The following is a 17,915-nucleotide window of genomic DNA, read 5'->3' on the forward strand; positions in this document are numbered from 1 at the left end:
AAAAATAAGTAACTTTACCAGATTAAAGGATTTCAAACACTTCTAGCCATTAACTTACCAGCATTCCAAAATCGTAGCCCCACGGCAAAAACAATATGCCCGTATTGTATTTCTCCCAATGTGTCAGATAAAAGGAAATGAGGATATTCCACAGCACAAAGTACATGCGCCATGGCGAGATGGAGTGGTCCAGGCGGCCGAAGCATGAGTACAGGCAGATGGGGACGAGGGCGGCCGAGAATGAGTCCAGACCATGGTCAAATAGCTCGCCGAGAGGTCCTGATGATTGCGTCCGTCTCGCTTGCTTCCCGTCAATGCCATCTAGAATGGGAAAGATCATATTATTTACAAGATAGATATCATATCTGTCATGCCTTTGATCAAAAAGATGGTCCAACTTCCTGGAATTCATCGTATTGTTTGATTGTCACTCACTTCACAGCTATGATAGCAATCGGCAGGAATAACTAGGTATGTAATAAAAAAAATTAATAAGTACCTACAGTAAAAACAAAACAATGAATCGGTTCATGGATTGTATGCGTACGAATATTTATACCGTCGTCAGCGCTACGAGTACATCGGCTGCCAGGTAATTAGTAGCACTAGTAGGGCTAAACATCCGCACGCACACCATCGACCGACCGAATCATTGTTTTGTTTTTAATATAAATATATATTAGTGGCTTGCGGAGTCTTTTGAGATCAGGCATGCTCTTCAAAAGCATTATGCCTATATGTACCTATTTGAAATTTGAAAATATTATTTCTACTAAATACTTGATGACAGATTATCAAATCAAATGAATGTAATGGTGCAGTTATTAATGAAATTATAAGTAAATTTCTAAAGCATGAAAAAACGAGCCGCATGTGAAAAAATGAGCCCACTGTGGCCCACCGCGGAATTTTTATCTAAAAACCAGTACCATTTAGAATTTGAAATCTACTGATATTTTGTCGAATCTACTGATTTTTTTTCCACAAACTACTGTAATTTTAAAATATGACTTGGCAACACTGCCAAGAGAGCAGAAAGAGGCCTATAGTATTACATTGGACTGTAGGAGATGGTCTGACCTTGCTACGAAATGGAGAGTGACAATACTGAATTTTTGTTTAAATCTACAAACCTAGTGTATAAGCTATGAAGAGTGAGAGCCCGATAACCAGCCAGATCCACTTGGGCAGAGGAGGAGGCATGTTAGGTGGGGCGAGAACTGACGAGGCCAGGAACGGATAGTCCAAATACGCCACCACTAGAAAGTTGGCCGCCGTCATCAGGAAACCGATGAAAGTCATAGAGTTGGGGGCGATCCATCGGGGAAAGTACTGCGGAGGAGAAAGAAAAAGAATTTGAATACAGCCATTCAGATTCAATTTATTTTGCATGGAGTGAACATTACAATAAATAAATTCAATGAATTCACAGTATGACATGAAAAAAAAAGAAAATAAGGAACAGTAGGTTTTATCAATAATAAGAATACATTAAAAAATCATAAAAATGTAGTAAGAAAGTACATGCAAGTACACCGTGAGCCCTATTTGTAAAACACCTAAACTCCAACGAAAAGTCTACATATTGTTCAGGCTTTGCTAGCAAAGATACCCCAAATTCTTCATTTTCGAGATAGTGCTGGCCACAAACTACAATTATTTATAGTGAATGGGTATAATTGTAGGTAAGTTTATAATAAATAAATTATTTATTATGAGAAACCCGTGATGGTGGTATTAAAACCATCAACGACACGGTGAAATTTAAAAAAAAACAATGGAAAAATGGGGTTTAAAATTTTTTTTTGAGTGACACGAAAACTATTGGAATTTTGGTGTTAAAAACATCACATTCTCATTTCAAATGTCATGACTCATGACATGACATTATTACCATTGGAGAACTAAAAATAAAAATTTAATGTTTGGGATTTGGAGTGCCGGGAAGAAAAAAAACACATTGTCATGGAGGCTTTTAACATAATGAGAAAAGAGTTTATTGGAAGGCCGCCGTCTGTCACTCACGACATGTACATACCTACCCAACCCAATCTTGATTCAAATTGCGCTCTCGATCGGCTTATTGATGAGTAAAGGGTTAGTATCAACCATTGCATACGCATGTTCAAACATAAATCGTCAGCCGCTAGCTAGACTATCGCAGGTGCGTTTTTTATGCAGTCAATAAAACTAGAAACCTTACTGAAACAATGTAATTTTTAAAATAATGGCACGAAAACTTAAAAAAAAAAGAAAAAAGCAATTTAACTTTAGTTATGGTCTAACTGTAAACACAATGACAATCTGTTGATTTCTTTAGAATATGTGTGAAATATCGACACTTGTTCAAGTTCGTGAAAAAGCATCTCAGTATAACTAAATGGGTGGTGTGGTTGCTTCAACGATTAATATCTTTAATTCTGACACGTTTATATCGCCATGGAAGGCGATCACGCACAAAAAAACCGTACTACCAATAAAAAACCGTGTGACGCAAAGCCTACATAATATGTCAACGTAGCGCGGGCGTCAGTTTCACGAGTGGTGCGACCACTCAACAAAAATACAATGACAACTTATTTTGCAGAGTACACTAGTACAATAGAGTTCGTTAAAAACCTCAAATGGAGATGGGCTGGACACATAGCTCGAAGAAGGGACAATGGACAAATGTAGTCATCCAGTGGTATCCAAGAGGTACAAAACGTCCGCAAGGTAGACCTTGAGGCCGCTGGATCGATGAAATGATAAAGTTCTGCGGAAGTATGTGGCAACGCAACGCACAGAACCGAGAGAAGTGGAATCGGCTTAGAGAGGCCTTCATCTAGCAGTGGATAGATTCAGGCTGATGATAATGACACTAGGAGTGTCTCAGCGATACGGGGTGTAGGCAATGTTTCAAACTGTATATGCCAAAATATGCCAGATAGGTTGGGAAAACAAGCTAAATGATAGAAAAAATGACGATTTTTACAAAATACGAGAACAAAGATTAAAGAAGAATTTATTATTTCACAATAAATAAATAAATTATAGGTACAGCTAAAAACCATTGAATGTACAAATTCTGGTCATCACTAAAATATTCTATGTAACATTTACTTTATTGGTAAGACACACTATACAAATGGCAATCATGTTAATGTAGGTACAAGCTTTATTAGAGGTTTTAAGCTATTTGCGATGTCGCAGGCTAAGACTAGACTTAACACCATATGCCAATGCATTATTCGTGATCGGTTTCAGAGTAAAAATGCAATTTAAAGAATGGCGCCGATCTACTTTCCGAGATAATTAATGGCAAACAACTACTAAACTGGGCAGTGCAGTTACTGTAGACGTCTCTATTTTTTAAACGTTGAGCGTACCACATACGCTCCTCACAAATTCCACACCTTGTGGGCATTCTGTCCAATATTTGTCAACTAATCCGTTCCGCCAATTGATATGCCAAGGACCGCCAACCAGTGTTGCCAACTGTCTTAACAAAAACATGCTAGATGGGGTACGAAAACAAGCCATATGGCAGGAAAAAACGTTAGATTTTGTGAAAATACCACTTTTTTGCCAATCGAAGAAAAGTGCAAAAAATGAAAAAAGTCGGTATACAGGTAAAAATTACACCAAATTTTCCCAGACACTTATTTTAAAAATGAAAAAAAAAATATATTTATCTAACAACCCACTATAAGTAATAATTAGGTAAGTAATAGCAGAGAGGGGAATCCCCGATAATCGTCAATTCGATGCCACATGCGTAAGCACACATTAAATTATATCCGATACCATGATATCACTATAAGTATAACGCCAAGAATGTTCCTATTATTTCATAGTGTTATTTTATTTCTCAAGTACCGACCTACCTACATTAAATATCTATCTGATAGTCAGATATCTGATGTGCAAGAAAATAAATAAACTAAATGTCAAAAAACGCTAACAAAAACGCCATAAGCTAGATGCTAGACCTGGCAAGAAAAAGGCTGCCGCCAAAAGATCTTTGAGTAACTATAGTAGTATGTAGATACGTCGATAATTATTATCAATCTGTCGATCATGCGCGAATTAGTTTTAATATTTTTTAAATTTTCTCTTCGCTTAATAATGGCAAAAAGATTCGCAATCACCGTAGGTATCAAGATTGCATAATAAGTCGACCACGCGGTTTCCTCAAGAAAAGTATTTTATTTACGAAAACAGATACGCATGGTTACGATATCAGTTAATTTTGGTAAAAAATGAAAACATCACAATATAATTATCTAACAAAAAAAATATGTTGCTCTTCACATGTCACAGATAATAGTCACGAGGCAATGTGTATCAGAGCATTGCTAAACATTACGATATGTAAGTGAATTGCTATTTCGCTTTTGAGCGGAGCATTTGGGCCAGAACACAGTGGAAATAATTCAGCACTCGAAATGGAAAATTTTACGAACCGGAGCGTTCGATAAGTTTCCGAAAATGATAACATATCCATCTAATTTTATGTATTTATTTTATTTAAAAAAAATATGTTTGATTGTGTGTTATATTGGCTAAGCTCAGACGGTCAAATTAATTTTTCCACGAGACAGAACGATAATCACGGGGATTTAACGAACCAGAGCCGGACTCCGGTCATTTCGAACCCTGAGGTTATACTAATTAACATACATTTTTCTGAATAATGATTGTTAACCATTCCCCCAACTTATTAAATCATTGATCTGGATTAAACACATTGTTTTCACTACATGACATGATGTCAAAAATCCCGCAAAAATCAGAATGATTTCGGGTTCGAACTCGCACTTACAGCATCGGAAACGTTCTATCTCCACTCTAAATACCACCCGAAATATGTGCTATATTCCAATCTATACGTAAGTACATACATATAGGAATTGACTACGTACGGCCACGATACACGGATATATTTGGAATTAAATAATACCGGCGATGACTCGTTTTCGCACCGTGTGTCTTGGCCCCTAAGTAGTAAAATTCTACACCCGTAGGTACGTGGGCACCGGTGAAGTGTACGTATGACATTGTTGTCCGACCGCCGGTCTCAACTGCTGATAGGTTAAATCCCCCGGATATTTTTCACACCCTCCTTACCCCGTTTCACACGCAGCTAATTTTATCGTGCGATGCAAAGTCACCGACGTGCAATGTGAAAGCTTCAATACTGTTCCAGGCTCCACTTGCTTGGCGGAAAATTATCGCGGCGGTAAAATTAGCTGCGTGTAAAATAGGGGATGTACCTACATCTTTTGAGTGTTATTTGGAATCACAGTAGCTATTTTTTGTTTTGCCAAAAACAGTTAGTCATTCGCGATACCCAGCGATTAGGAGTTACAGCATTTTAAATTCAATTTTGACCCACTTATGGGATACGATTTGCCATCCCAGTAATTTTTATAATGAATCTAGGACAGGGGGGGGGGGGAAACTTTTTGGATGGAGGGCCAAATTCAAGAATTCAAAATGAGCGGCGGGCCGCAAGTAAAATACCATTTTTAGATATACACTATTTATTATCACGAAAAATTAATGAGAAGAATGAAACTGTTCATTTTTTTTAAATTCAGGTGTTAATTTTGTAGTTGATATTCTCAAAACTGCTTGTAAATGGGCATCGGAGATATTTGATCCTAAAGAATTTTTATTGAGGTTCATGATCGAAAATGTTTGTTCACGTATAATAGGTTGATCCAAAAATAACGAACATTTTTCTTGCATAATCTTTAAGTTGGTCGAATTTGTCTGAATTAAGGGCATTGTAAAATTTGGAGATTTCTTCACGACGATGCAATTCTCTTAAATCAGTGTCACACTGCAGATCAATAATCTCAAGTTGTAGCTCTGACGGTACACTATCAATATCTATTGATCTACATACAATATCTACATCCAGAGCGAAATTACAATCCGATTTTTTTTTCCATTCATTCCCAATCGATGTTCAACGTAGAAAATAGTGGTTACATAGTGTGAGACGAGACGCAAGGAAGACGTACTGAGATAATACATTTACGAAACAACAAATTCTTCAAATTTTAATCTATTGTCAATATTTAAAAAAAATATATAAAAAAGTTATCCGTAATCAGAAGTACAATTAATGATGGCGGGCCGCAAAAAAATACCGGGCGAGCCACATGCAGCCCGCAGTTTGCCCTCCCCTGATCTAAGACATAGTGGATACACGTATTTTAAATAAATCTGAAACTTAATTTATAATATTATGACGGCGGGTTGTTAGTGACAGACGAAACAGAAACAAGCAGCAAAACCACTGTAGATAGTAATACTTAATTATTAAAAATGCGTCATCATGACATCAAAATAAAACTGGGCTGTTAGAAGGGTGTCTCGCGTAGATCTACATCCGTTTCAGACGGGACACCAGTGTCGCGCTCGTATAGAATATAGGAGGCCTTCGTATTCGAATAAAGGGGTCTTTGTATTATGTTTATGAACGCCCCAGAGCTAATGAGACAACGCATAATAAATTCGCGTTATAAATTAGAACAAAGAACTGGCTACGGTAATAAAAACAAGTGTATCGGCGGCTTGAGAACGTAGCGAGCGAAGGAAAAGTGTACCGGGCACGCGTTGACTCGTTAGCTCTGGGGGGTTCATAAACATAATACAAAGGCCCCTTTATTCGAATACAAATGCCTCCTATATTATATACGAGCGCGACACCGGTGTCCCGTCAGAATCGGGGGTAAAGTTATTCATTTTCAACCCCGGTTTTGAACGATAAACAGAACATTGGAATCACTCATTTTCGAGTTCAATATATTCGAGACGTACCTACCTACCTATAAAATGTTTTTTTTTAATATTTGTGTGACCCGGTTTCTGAATTATTATTAATTTGATAAAAAAAACATGCGTTTAGAATAATTAATTATTTATTTTAAATCTCCTTTCATTTGACATTGGAGGTCGAGACCTATTCTGATCAATAAAAATTAAATTTATTTTATACTACGATAAAAAATAACAATATAATAAAGCAATAATAATAATATTAGTAATCAATTGTTTTTAATAAAATTATATGGTGTTAACTGTCAATTCATGGTGGAAATGCATTTTATTTATTAAAATAAAACACTTATTAAATATTATAAATTATAATAGTAATATTAAGTGAAATCAGTTATTTATATTGTGTTTAATTTTAATTAATAAAAATTATCATCCTTTGTGTTATTGAAGAAATTTTTACGATATATGTGCGCGATAATAATGAAATACATACCTACATGAAAGTGAAGTTGAAAAAGGTAACTAAGACGTATGATTAAATTAGCTGCAAGGAGATTCTTTCATTCAGCAGTGTAGGTATCAAGATTGACGATAACGTAATATTGCAGTTAAAATATTAAATGTGTTAAAAACCCCTTTACTATAGAGACGAATCAATAAGTCAATTTCACAAATGATTGACTGTGAACATATTGTCGAGCTGGAATTAATTATGAATGGGTGTTGTATTATTTTATCAATTACACATTTACTATTTCGGGCACGGATCACGGTCGACTTGTACCGAAACCAAAACATTCATATAATGCAAATGTAGCTTTGGCCTGTGGTAGTACAGACAGCGTCTGTTATTGTACACAGGATACGCAATGAAATACGACGAACCAGGCCCAATTCAATTAGCCGCCACCTGCTCTTCTTCTTCTTCTTCTTCTTCGACCATGTCCAATCCTAATAGGATCATATGGGCCTCCACAGAGTAGAGGTTTGTATTAACAGATTTTGTTTTTACGAGAAATGGATGTCAGCCACTTGCTCAACCTATTAGGTCCATACCCTGACTCACACACATATTGAAAAACAATATGTGTACTTGCCAGACCCAGGATTCGAACCTGGGACCCACGGCATGATAGTCCAACGCTTATGCCGCGCGGCCACCCTGCTCTTCACGACCATTAAAAACACACGCAAATGTTCAAAATCCAAAAAAATCGAACTATATATTATTATAATATATATATTTCCCCAGATAAATATTATAATTAAGTATATCTTTTTGATCAATCAATCAAGTTTTATTTATTTTACAAATAGTGAACATTGCAAATTATTAATTTAAGACGCTCACAGTTTGACATTTAAAAACAAAGAAAGAATAAAAATTATGAAAACAGTAAGTATGGGTATATATATATAAAAAATTGTAATTATCCCTATGCAATTTTAAAAAAATGTATAAGAAGTATTTGAAATGTTTTTTTTTATACAATTTTTTTTTGTATTCCACCGAAGATGGAAAACTTGTACAAACATATAGACAAACAAGCAAGTTTAGTGTTATCTTATCATATTATTTATGGGTAAAATTTTACTGTTTCATCGTAAGTAGCGATGCGTGGTCTTGTATGAATGTCGGTTTTTGTATATCCGGGGAAAATTGCGCAATCTTAACACTTATATTGAGTTGCGCAATTTTTGCAAGAGAGTGAGAGAAGATAAGTGTCAAGATTGTGCAGTTATTCGATACTGTTTGTATTTTTTTATTTTTCGGGATTTCGGCCTACGGGATTCCGGCCATTCGGGATTTCAGCGTTCGGGATTTCGGGATTTCGACCCAAACCCGAAAAAACGATAATTTTGATGTTAAACTTGGCATTCACAAAAAATTGGAGCATTGGAAGTTAAAATTACAAAAAAAAAAATCATTTTGTCATTTGCCATGTTTCCACTTATAAATTTCTGCGCCAGATATATTGAAGCAATCAAAAATCTACTTACTGAGTTCTTGGTTAGTTTGCTAATGCACTTTTCATATTATTTTATTAATAGTAAAAAAACGACTATTAAGTATTTTAAATGTAGTGACATAAAGTTTGGAAACCACTGTTTTAATCTGTGGTGGGCATGATATTGGTCTGGACATGATTGTAGATTCAAAGCGGTAAGTAGTGTTCTGTATTGTATGTATGGTCACTATATCATAACGCGAGGTGTGTTTGTTTTAATAATTAATGATATGTAAAACACCAATGAATAATAAGATCTTCCGTATACAAAAAAAAAATCGACACCGATTGAATATTAAAATAAACTACAACGATGTGATGACAGATAAGGTACATTCTTCCCATACAATGAAATCATTTTCTTTTACATCAACAATGGGAATAGTGCAATACTAAATTTTGAAAGATTGAAGTATAAAATAACTTTTGGGAGTCATAGAAATATCCAGGGGGAGGCAGACTAAATCAAATAAAATTTAATAAGTACCAGGAAATAATATTATGTTATATATTTTTGCATACACTATATTCAGTTGTAAAAAAATTGAGAGGACATTAATTTATTGCAATAGAGAACCTTTTCGACAATTCTGTGAAGAAGGATTGAGCACTGAGTACGGTAATAAATATTAAATCAGTGTTGCCATATTTTATGTGACGGTCCAAGAAATTATAATATTTCGGTCAAATTTATAGTACACGTTGTCATAATGTTGAAAATGTATAGGATTTTTGCTTATCACAAAAAAAAATGACGCGAGAATTTGAGAAATTTCAAAACCCTTTTTATTTAGGTACCTACCTCTTTCGATCAAAAAACGATTACCGACGAATTCAAGAAATTTCATTTTAAACCAAAGGCAAGGGATTTTTTACGTTTTTCGAGCATTTTTTATTTCAGGTTCTCTTTTTTCTTATATTGCAAAATTATAGTACTTTGCAGCAATTTATAATATTACTTATGAAAATATCGAAATTTTAGTGCTTTTTACGTATTTCTTTCGATATTCAAAATTATAGAATTTTGGGCGTACTATACCTGTTTTATATCATACATAGTACGCGGACTAAAATTAAAGTGCTAATACTTTAATCATAGTACGATTGGCAACACTGTAATTAAATACTCTTGGCTAAAATGTGTACCTCTGTATGCTATTCATATAGTTTTTTTAATGCAATGGCTGGCGTTAAATTATTGATCTCTTGCGCGTGGATAAACAAAATACTCACTATTAAATAATTATATACCGGAGACAAAATGACAAATCGGGACGTATGGTTAGTCTATTAATTATTATACTTTAGTAACATAACAATGTTACATCATAATGTAACCGTGTAATAATCCACTAAAAGTGATTTGATTTCAGAATATTTTGCCGATAACAAAAGATGTTGGTTGGTGGTATACCCTACTGCTTATTTGTGTCAAAATAGAATTACGTTACGTAGCAAATATGTTGACATCGTATGTAGGTACACATATTATATATTTGTACCTCACGTATATGATACTGATAAGATAACAAGGTTTGACGTAATTTTTGCGTCAAAATTCTGTCAAAAATATAACAATTTTTGTTTCTCGGAAAGTCTTCCAAGACGAAGTTTACAGGGTCTCACACTCGGTGACGGAGTGTATAAAAATTCTCTATCTAGCAGTGAACACAATGTATGAATGTGACAGACACGATACGGAAATACGCCAATCAGCACAAAAATGTTAGCTTTTCTGAAAATTAAAAAATGTCTGGAAACCGGCATTTTAAAAGATGCCATAATTTTGTCAAGAAGAGACATACAGATAAGTCAGTCAAATAACTAAAAAATAATGTATGCACGAAATTTGGTCATAGCTTATATTTATTTTATTGATGATTTCCAAGCAAATCTGGTGTTATATTAAAGATACATTTTTAAGCTGTTTGTGATGTTGAAAAATGATAGATTTCGCACTCGTATTTTGCAAGTTATGTATATTAAAAAATGCTAAATGTGGCAAGAAAAATGCTAAAGGTGCAACGCTCGTCGAGCAATATCCGACATGCCCGCGTTATGACTAAATTACACGATCAAATGTAAGTAATTATTACACACGACGATTCAGATAGTTTATCTCAGCCAATATCTCAGCGCTTCTTTTGATTGACTCAATATATCATACGTACGCTCTGTTGCTAGTGTTAAAAATAATAATCTAAATAGACCAAAAACTATATTTTGGTTATCAGGCTGCTTGGGCAAGTAAAGCACTTTATATTTCAATAAATTTCACTCCAGACTGTCTAAACCTAAATTTTATTCAAAGTGACGGGGTAGTATAGTGCCGTCTTCCTGGATGAGTCGGTGTAATTTTAGCACTATTCGAGATTATATCGCCGTTGGTGTAATAATGCGAATTAATAATATCGTCGGTGTTTTGTAAAAAGGGCGAATCAATCATTTTGGCGAAATCGAGATTTTAATGAAAATACAATATGTACCCCACTAGCTTTGTTGTGTAAAAACGGCGAATTTTTATCTCCACAGGAAAGTACTTAAAAACGATAATCGACTAAAATTAAATTAATTAAAATTACGAAATAAAAAGCAAATGTGACATATTAGGCCTTTTAAAATATTATATAATAATACATATTATAATGACAGTGTTCTTTCTAAGCTTTATTATAAACTTGTTAGATATTTATAATCATCTACAGGTAAAAAACAAATAAATGTCAAAAGTTAAAAATCCTCCTCCTGTAAAGTAGCATTTTGGTTAATTCGCCCTTTTTACAAAACACCGACGATATAGCGAGGGCTTAATGTCAAACAACACTATCTACAAAAGTGCAACTTTTCAGGAGAGCCAAAAATCGTTATTTTAGATTCTTGTAACTCAACAAGGGAAATGTTTATTTAAAACCTAATGTTCATATTTTATAATTTATTGTGTATTGTACATTCATCTTGCTTATAATGATGTTAAAATTTATAGGAATAGTTTAAAAAAATATATGAAAAAAAGGTAACTTATGTAGTTAACGTTAAACTTTACTGACGATTTAAGAAGAAATTAGAAAATGTTGACATAGCGTTGTTTGACTTTCATATTTTTTTGTAGATAACGTTGTTTGACTTTAAGCAATCGATAGTATGATGTACTTTCGAAGAAGCTCGTGTACCTATATATGAGGCGTCTAATTCCAAAAAGCGTTAAGTCCACATTTGGTCAAAATCGAGAAAAAAATACGCACGTATTCTTTGTATAATTGTACACAATATGTATTGATTTATAAATTCCAAAACGCGACATATCCCTACGAAAAAAAAAATACAAAAAGCGACAAGTCCGTTTTTCATATTATTTAAAGCTTGGTTGATTTTGCGCCTGTGTAAGTCAATCAATAAGGGAACGTTCAATATTGAAAAGGGCGTCTCCCATGCTGTAGCATCTGGTTAACTTATGACAGTGCCACGGAAATATGCGCCTTATGCTGGATAAATTAAAAAGTGAACTACAAGTAGCGCTAAGTCCAATTTTATTTAAACAAATTTCCATTTGGTTCTAATTTCGACATAGAATACAACAGAAAAAAAAATCTCACGTTAAAACAAATAATTGAAGCTAGAAACATAAAAACGTTGTTTCCCGAAAATATTGAATTGTGGACTTGTCGCTTTTTGTAATTAGTTGCCTCATATTATGTTCATTATTAAGCAACGTCCACAGAAAAGTGACAATTTTTAATTAATTGTTGTCATCTGTGGTTAGTTGCAAACTAAATAATTAATAATGTGGCTCCGAAAAAAGTTATAAGTACAGTCCTACAAACTTATCTAAAGAACGGTCAAAAATGGAACTACGATCTACCATATGGACGCCATTTTGAAAACGTCATTCGAATGTCAGATTCTTTCCATGATTGGTTAGTTTTCGACAGTGGCTCCCCCAACCATTCTTTAGATAAGTTTGTAGGTCTGTAAGAACACGTTGTGTTCATCAAGTGGTCATCTGTGGATTATATGGACTATCCAACCGTAGAAGAAAAACGTACTTACCACATTTCGATAGGTTAAAACTGTAATAGTTATAAAACGTGTATAAAAAAGTATTTAAAATAACTTACCTCCACAAGTCTGTTCCAGAAGGGATGCATTATGTAGACGGAGATAGGACTAGTGTCTACTGAATTGTACTGTGGACAAGAGGGAGAAAAAAATATTAATATTTAATAAATACATAATTCAACATTAAAAGTAGGTAGGTAGGGTACGCAAAAGGTTCTTTTTAATTTCAAACATTATGTTCCTTGATATTAATTTATTTTTAATCTAAAAAAAGCGGTGCGTATTTCGGGAGCACATTTTTTCTTCTTCGTCTTTGACCATATCTGGTCCTTAATTAGAGCAAAATGGATGAAGCTCATTTTTGGTTAAATGGCTTATTTGGAGTAATGAAAACCACATGCTATTCTTTATCAAATTACACAAAAAACACCGTTACATCCACAAATATTAACAGTTTGGTGTGGTTGTGTAATTGAACCCTATTTTTAAAAATATGAAAATGGCAATACAGTTATTCTCAATGGAGAACGATACAGAAACATGATTACTGATTTTTTCTAGATTCGATTCTTTTATGAATTTAATGATTTTGATCTGGACGATATGTGGTTCCAACAGTATGGTGCAACATGCCATACAGCTCGTGACACAATTAGCTTATTGAGATATATCTCTAAAATATATATCTATTATCTGATAATCCTATACATAATAATGATATGTCCGCGAATAGTAAGTACAGTCCTACAAACTTATCTAAAGAACGGTCAAAAATGGAACTATTAACTATCATATGGACGCCATTCGAATGTAAGATTCTATCCAGTTGCGAGTCTTGATTGTGTAGTTTTCGACAGTGGCCCCCCAGGCTAGGATCTTTGGCGGCCCCCCTACCTATCGCGAAGGATAAAAGCAGTGTGACGCTCTATAATACAGTAGCGTTTTCTAAATTGGTGTACCTACCTATATTTAGTGTTTTTTTATTTTATTTTAATACATCCATTTGAATTATGGAGTTGTCGAGTATCGATACACAATTAAAATTTTTATCGTACAACCAAATAATTTTAAACAATAACATTACTAAAGGAAAATAGCGCCGCAGGCGACTTTTTCTCTATTAAAGCAAATTTGGGATGTGTGATTATGTCACTTATCCGGTCGACTCGTCTCGCCGGGCCCCAAGACTAGAGCCCTGTCAGCCTCCCTCCCTTGTGGGGGCCATGTTTGTAGGTCTGTATCTAACATTTCATTTTGAATTTTCGTTTAGTTATATCATAATAACCTCAGCAATTCATCCCTATACAGATCAGCGACAGACAAGAAAAATATTTCCAATGTAATAGAATACAGCACAAAAAGAAGGTGTACGATTTCATTACCGGTAGGACAGAAATAATATTGGCCCGGTTATCCGGTAATATAAAAATCCACACAAGCCCTGCGAATAATGCGGGAGGTAGGTAGACTACGCCAAATGACTACAGCAGGATTCAACTCAGTTTTTTTTCACCTCGGCCAATATTATTTTCGGTAAGGAAATAGGTAAGTACCTACTCCAGTTTGTGAGGATCGATACCTTTGCGCAATGTTCTAATGACATGCAACGGTATTTCACCCACTATAACTAGGTACGGATGTAGTTTATTATGTGGGCACTATTGCCCGAAACACGATTGACCTAAAATCAGTTCCGCACAAAAATAATCGGTTCAACCAATCGTTAGTCGCCTTACTAGGTTAGTTTAGTGGCCGGAATATGCGTACAGAAGTGTGTTTTAGTATTATTAGATTATTTAATGGATATTGGATTAAATACACTATGATTCTATCAGCGGCGAGGGGTGGAAGTAGACTGTTAAGATCTGACATAAATAGTGCAAACCAAACTTTGTCAGTCATAGGTACTTACATATTTTTTTTTTGAACTAAGAATATAATTTGCAGATGGCATTGGTTAGTTTTTAAAATTCAATTAAACCCTGCGTAAACCGCGTCGGCTTATAATGTCGTGGGTCCTAGGTTCGAAACCTGGGTCTGGCAAATACGCATATTGTTTTTCAATAAATTTTTTTTATTACTGTTAAGTAATACAAACATCCATAGATTTTTGTTTTTACGAAAAATGGATGTTAGCCACTTGCTCAACCTATTAGGTCCATACTCTGACTCGAAAAACAAATTATTGAAAAACAATATGCGTATTTGCCAGACCCAGGTTTCGAACCTAGGACCCACGACATTATAAGCCGACGCGGTTTACGCAGGGTTTGATTGAATTTTGAAAACTAACCAACACTATTTGCAATTTGTAGTTTTCTGTGCACTATTTATGTCTGATCTTAATAGCCCACCTCTACCTTTCGCCACTGTAATGAGTACTTACCCGTATAAACACGAACTATAAATACATATTGTACAGGGGTCTATGCCTTCACCGTATTAATAGAATAACAAAAATCAGAAAGGTTTTGATAGGACGTGGGTGTGGGTGTGAAGCCATGCCACACCACCAAGTATGGTGAATATGAGTACATTATATACTTATCTCAATGTTATGTTAAATAGTAGATACATACATAGTATATTTTTATTTTGTTGTTTGAGTATATGGGATTTTGCGTCAATGCATAGTTTTTTTATGTAAAGTAGATACGTCTCCACACCACTGACAGCGTACGATTCGAATTCTCGTTTTCACTGTCTGAGCGAGTGCTTACTGTCTACGAGTCATTAGAATTAATTCTAACAACTAAGTTATCAGATGTTTTCAAATTTCGACAATGGCAGGTCAATCAGTTTCGTAATTAATCAATGTATCTGGCAGCCAGTAAAGAGAGTGGAGTATGTGAAATATTGCGATTTCCGTCTACAAGAAAATATTTAGAACACGTTTAAAATACCTCGTTTGCGGCCGAGGCATGCGTCTGGGCACTGGATGGCTGCTTGTTTGCTTTGGATATAGGCTAAATTTATGGGGCGCCGACTAGTGTATAGCCATCCCCGTTATATGTTGTAGCTGTCTTTGTGATTGCCTTATGGGTTTTGTTAACCTATTCTGTGGTTATTGGGCCTCGGTGGCTTCGCGACCGAGCCGAGGCCCAATTTATGGTCTGAGTTTGATTATCTCTTGGTAGTGACTGTAAGCTAGTGACGGGGCCCTCCACTGCCGCGGCTAGTTCCAAGGGTATGGAAGTGAAGGTTGTCAATGCCAAGAGGAGTCACAGGCCAAGGTCTTCGTATGGTTGGAAGTCAGAATAAAAACTCATAGTTGGTAGATGGTCCATATATTGTTCAAGTTCACAAAAGTTCACAAAGTTCACAATGGTTCATCATATTATAATTATTAGTGTTCAAAAAAAAAGTTAATATTATTCACATAAATGTTCGAAGCACAGTATACGGTCATCCGTCAGATGATAAAGTACATTAACACTCGCAACACAAAAAAAGATATTGATTCGAGAGAGAAACTTCACAATTTGTTCCAAAAATATTAAAGTACCAGATAGGTATTTATGACAGAAAATTATTCACGAAATTTTTATAAGTCCCAGTTAGGTATTTATAATTTATTTCTCACACCGAAAATGTTAAAGTACCAGATAGGTATTTATTCCCGAAAATTATTCACGAAATTTTTATAAGTCCCGGTTAGGTACTTCTAAACGATTTTTCGCGCCGAAACGCTAAGTCCAACTTAGGGTATTTTACCCGCAGGAGGAAAGGGGGAGTTGGGTGGTCCCAAACTCCTGTGCAACTGCACAAATGTATGAAAATAGATGCGAATTTGGATCGTCCACCGGCGTGGTGACGTCCTCGGAAGCAGTGAGAAAACTGGATACAGAATTCGGAAATCCTGGGTTTTTATTCGAATCGGGAGATTTCATCCCCTCGGCGAGCGTTCTACGGGTCAAAAATCCACATATCATTTTCACTATGAGATTTGGACTCAATTGATTGCCCCGCGGAACCGCAAGCCGCGAGCGAGCTGAAATCAACGGAGTTCGGTAGGCGCGGGCCGCTGGCATGAAATCTCGTTCGCGACATCCCGCTGAGAGCGCGATTTCATATAGCTCTCCTTACAATGAATGTGTTTTTTAGCTGGTATTGTACTTTTAGATTTTAATTAACCAAGCGAAAACTCAGTGTATCAAAGAGTGTGATACGTCAATCTGCTCGTTACCGCTTACGCTAGCATTTGAGTATGCACCCCGTGATGTGAGTCTCCTCATGATTGAAGGGCGGGAGCCACCAGTCCGGACCTATAAGCGGGCCGCCCACGCGCTACGTGTATATTTATGATAAAAATAAAAATTATTAAAATATTAGGTCTTATTCTCTACGTATACATATAAATGTTATATCTAATTAACTTATATTTAAGGCGCTAAAATTAATGGAATCTGACCAGTCTCCGAGCTCTATATCTCGCGAACCTTTATGGTTACGCGTACTATAAAATAACCAAAATCTCCGCGGTCCATAGACGCATACGTCATTTCAAGTTTCACGTTGATCGGACACGCGCAGCTCTAGCTATCATTGATAATGTGTTTGTATGGAGATCTCGCGGCTGTCATGGATTGCGTAACCGGGTTTTCGCTCCACACATGAGCCAATCGGCTGTGGCCGCGGTCGGGATAGGGAATTGATCCAGTTGTGCGAGGGAGACAACTGTCCGGTTACCGACCAGCGAACGCAGCGCCAAGGCTGCTCATATGACACACATGATCCGCGAGAAATCCCGCGGGGCAATCTCGCGCTGGATGTGCGGATCACGCGTATGGTATTAATATGAGAGTGATGAAAATTAGATGCCAGAGGTATACGGTACCTCGTGAGTGGCTTAGATGCTATGTAGATGCTACGTACAGAGCCCAGGTCTGGACCGATTCTCGTCTAATTAAATTAATTAAAATATTGATTAATTATTATCTAGCTTAATTTCGTGGATCGAACTATGTCAACATTATATTCTAATTATAGGTACAGATTTATATATTAATGTCGGTTTACAATTACACACGCTGACAATACCTAATCATCGCAATTATACAATATTAGATCCATTTA

At 35.6% G+C, this 17,915-nt stretch overlaps 1 protein-coding gene across 2 annotated transcripts in view; it reads right to left on the reverse strand.

Annotated features, from left to right (window-relative positions):
- The window catches only part of LOC147077860 (ethanolaminephosphotransferase 1-like), a 43,732-nt gene that overhangs the window by 8,597 nt on the left and 17,220 nt on the right, over positions 1 to 17,915 (reverse strand). For both annotated transcript variants that reach the window (XM_085940146.1, XM_085940145.1), the window contains exons 2-4: positions 12,899 to 12,967; positions 1,134 to 1,332; positions 59 to 321 (exon numbers count right to left, since the gene is read on the reverse strand). In XM_085940146.1, coding sequence (XP_085796272.1) covers positions 59 to 321; positions 1,134 to 1,332; positions 12,899 to 12,967 — 531 coding nt within the window. The remainder of the gene's footprint in view (positions 1 to 58; positions 322 to 1,133; positions 1,333 to 12,898; positions 12,968 to 17,915) is intronic.

The sequence above is a fragment of the Rhyacophila brunnea genome, unplaced genomic scaffold (assembly GCF_057557595.1).
Source record: "Rhyacophila brunnea isolate RB1 unplaced genomic scaffold, BYU_Rbru_1.0 scaffold_12, whole genome shotgun sequence".
Classification (NCBI taxonomy): Eukaryota; Metazoa; Arthropoda; class Insecta; order Trichoptera; family Rhyacophilidae; genus Rhyacophila; species Rhyacophila brunnea.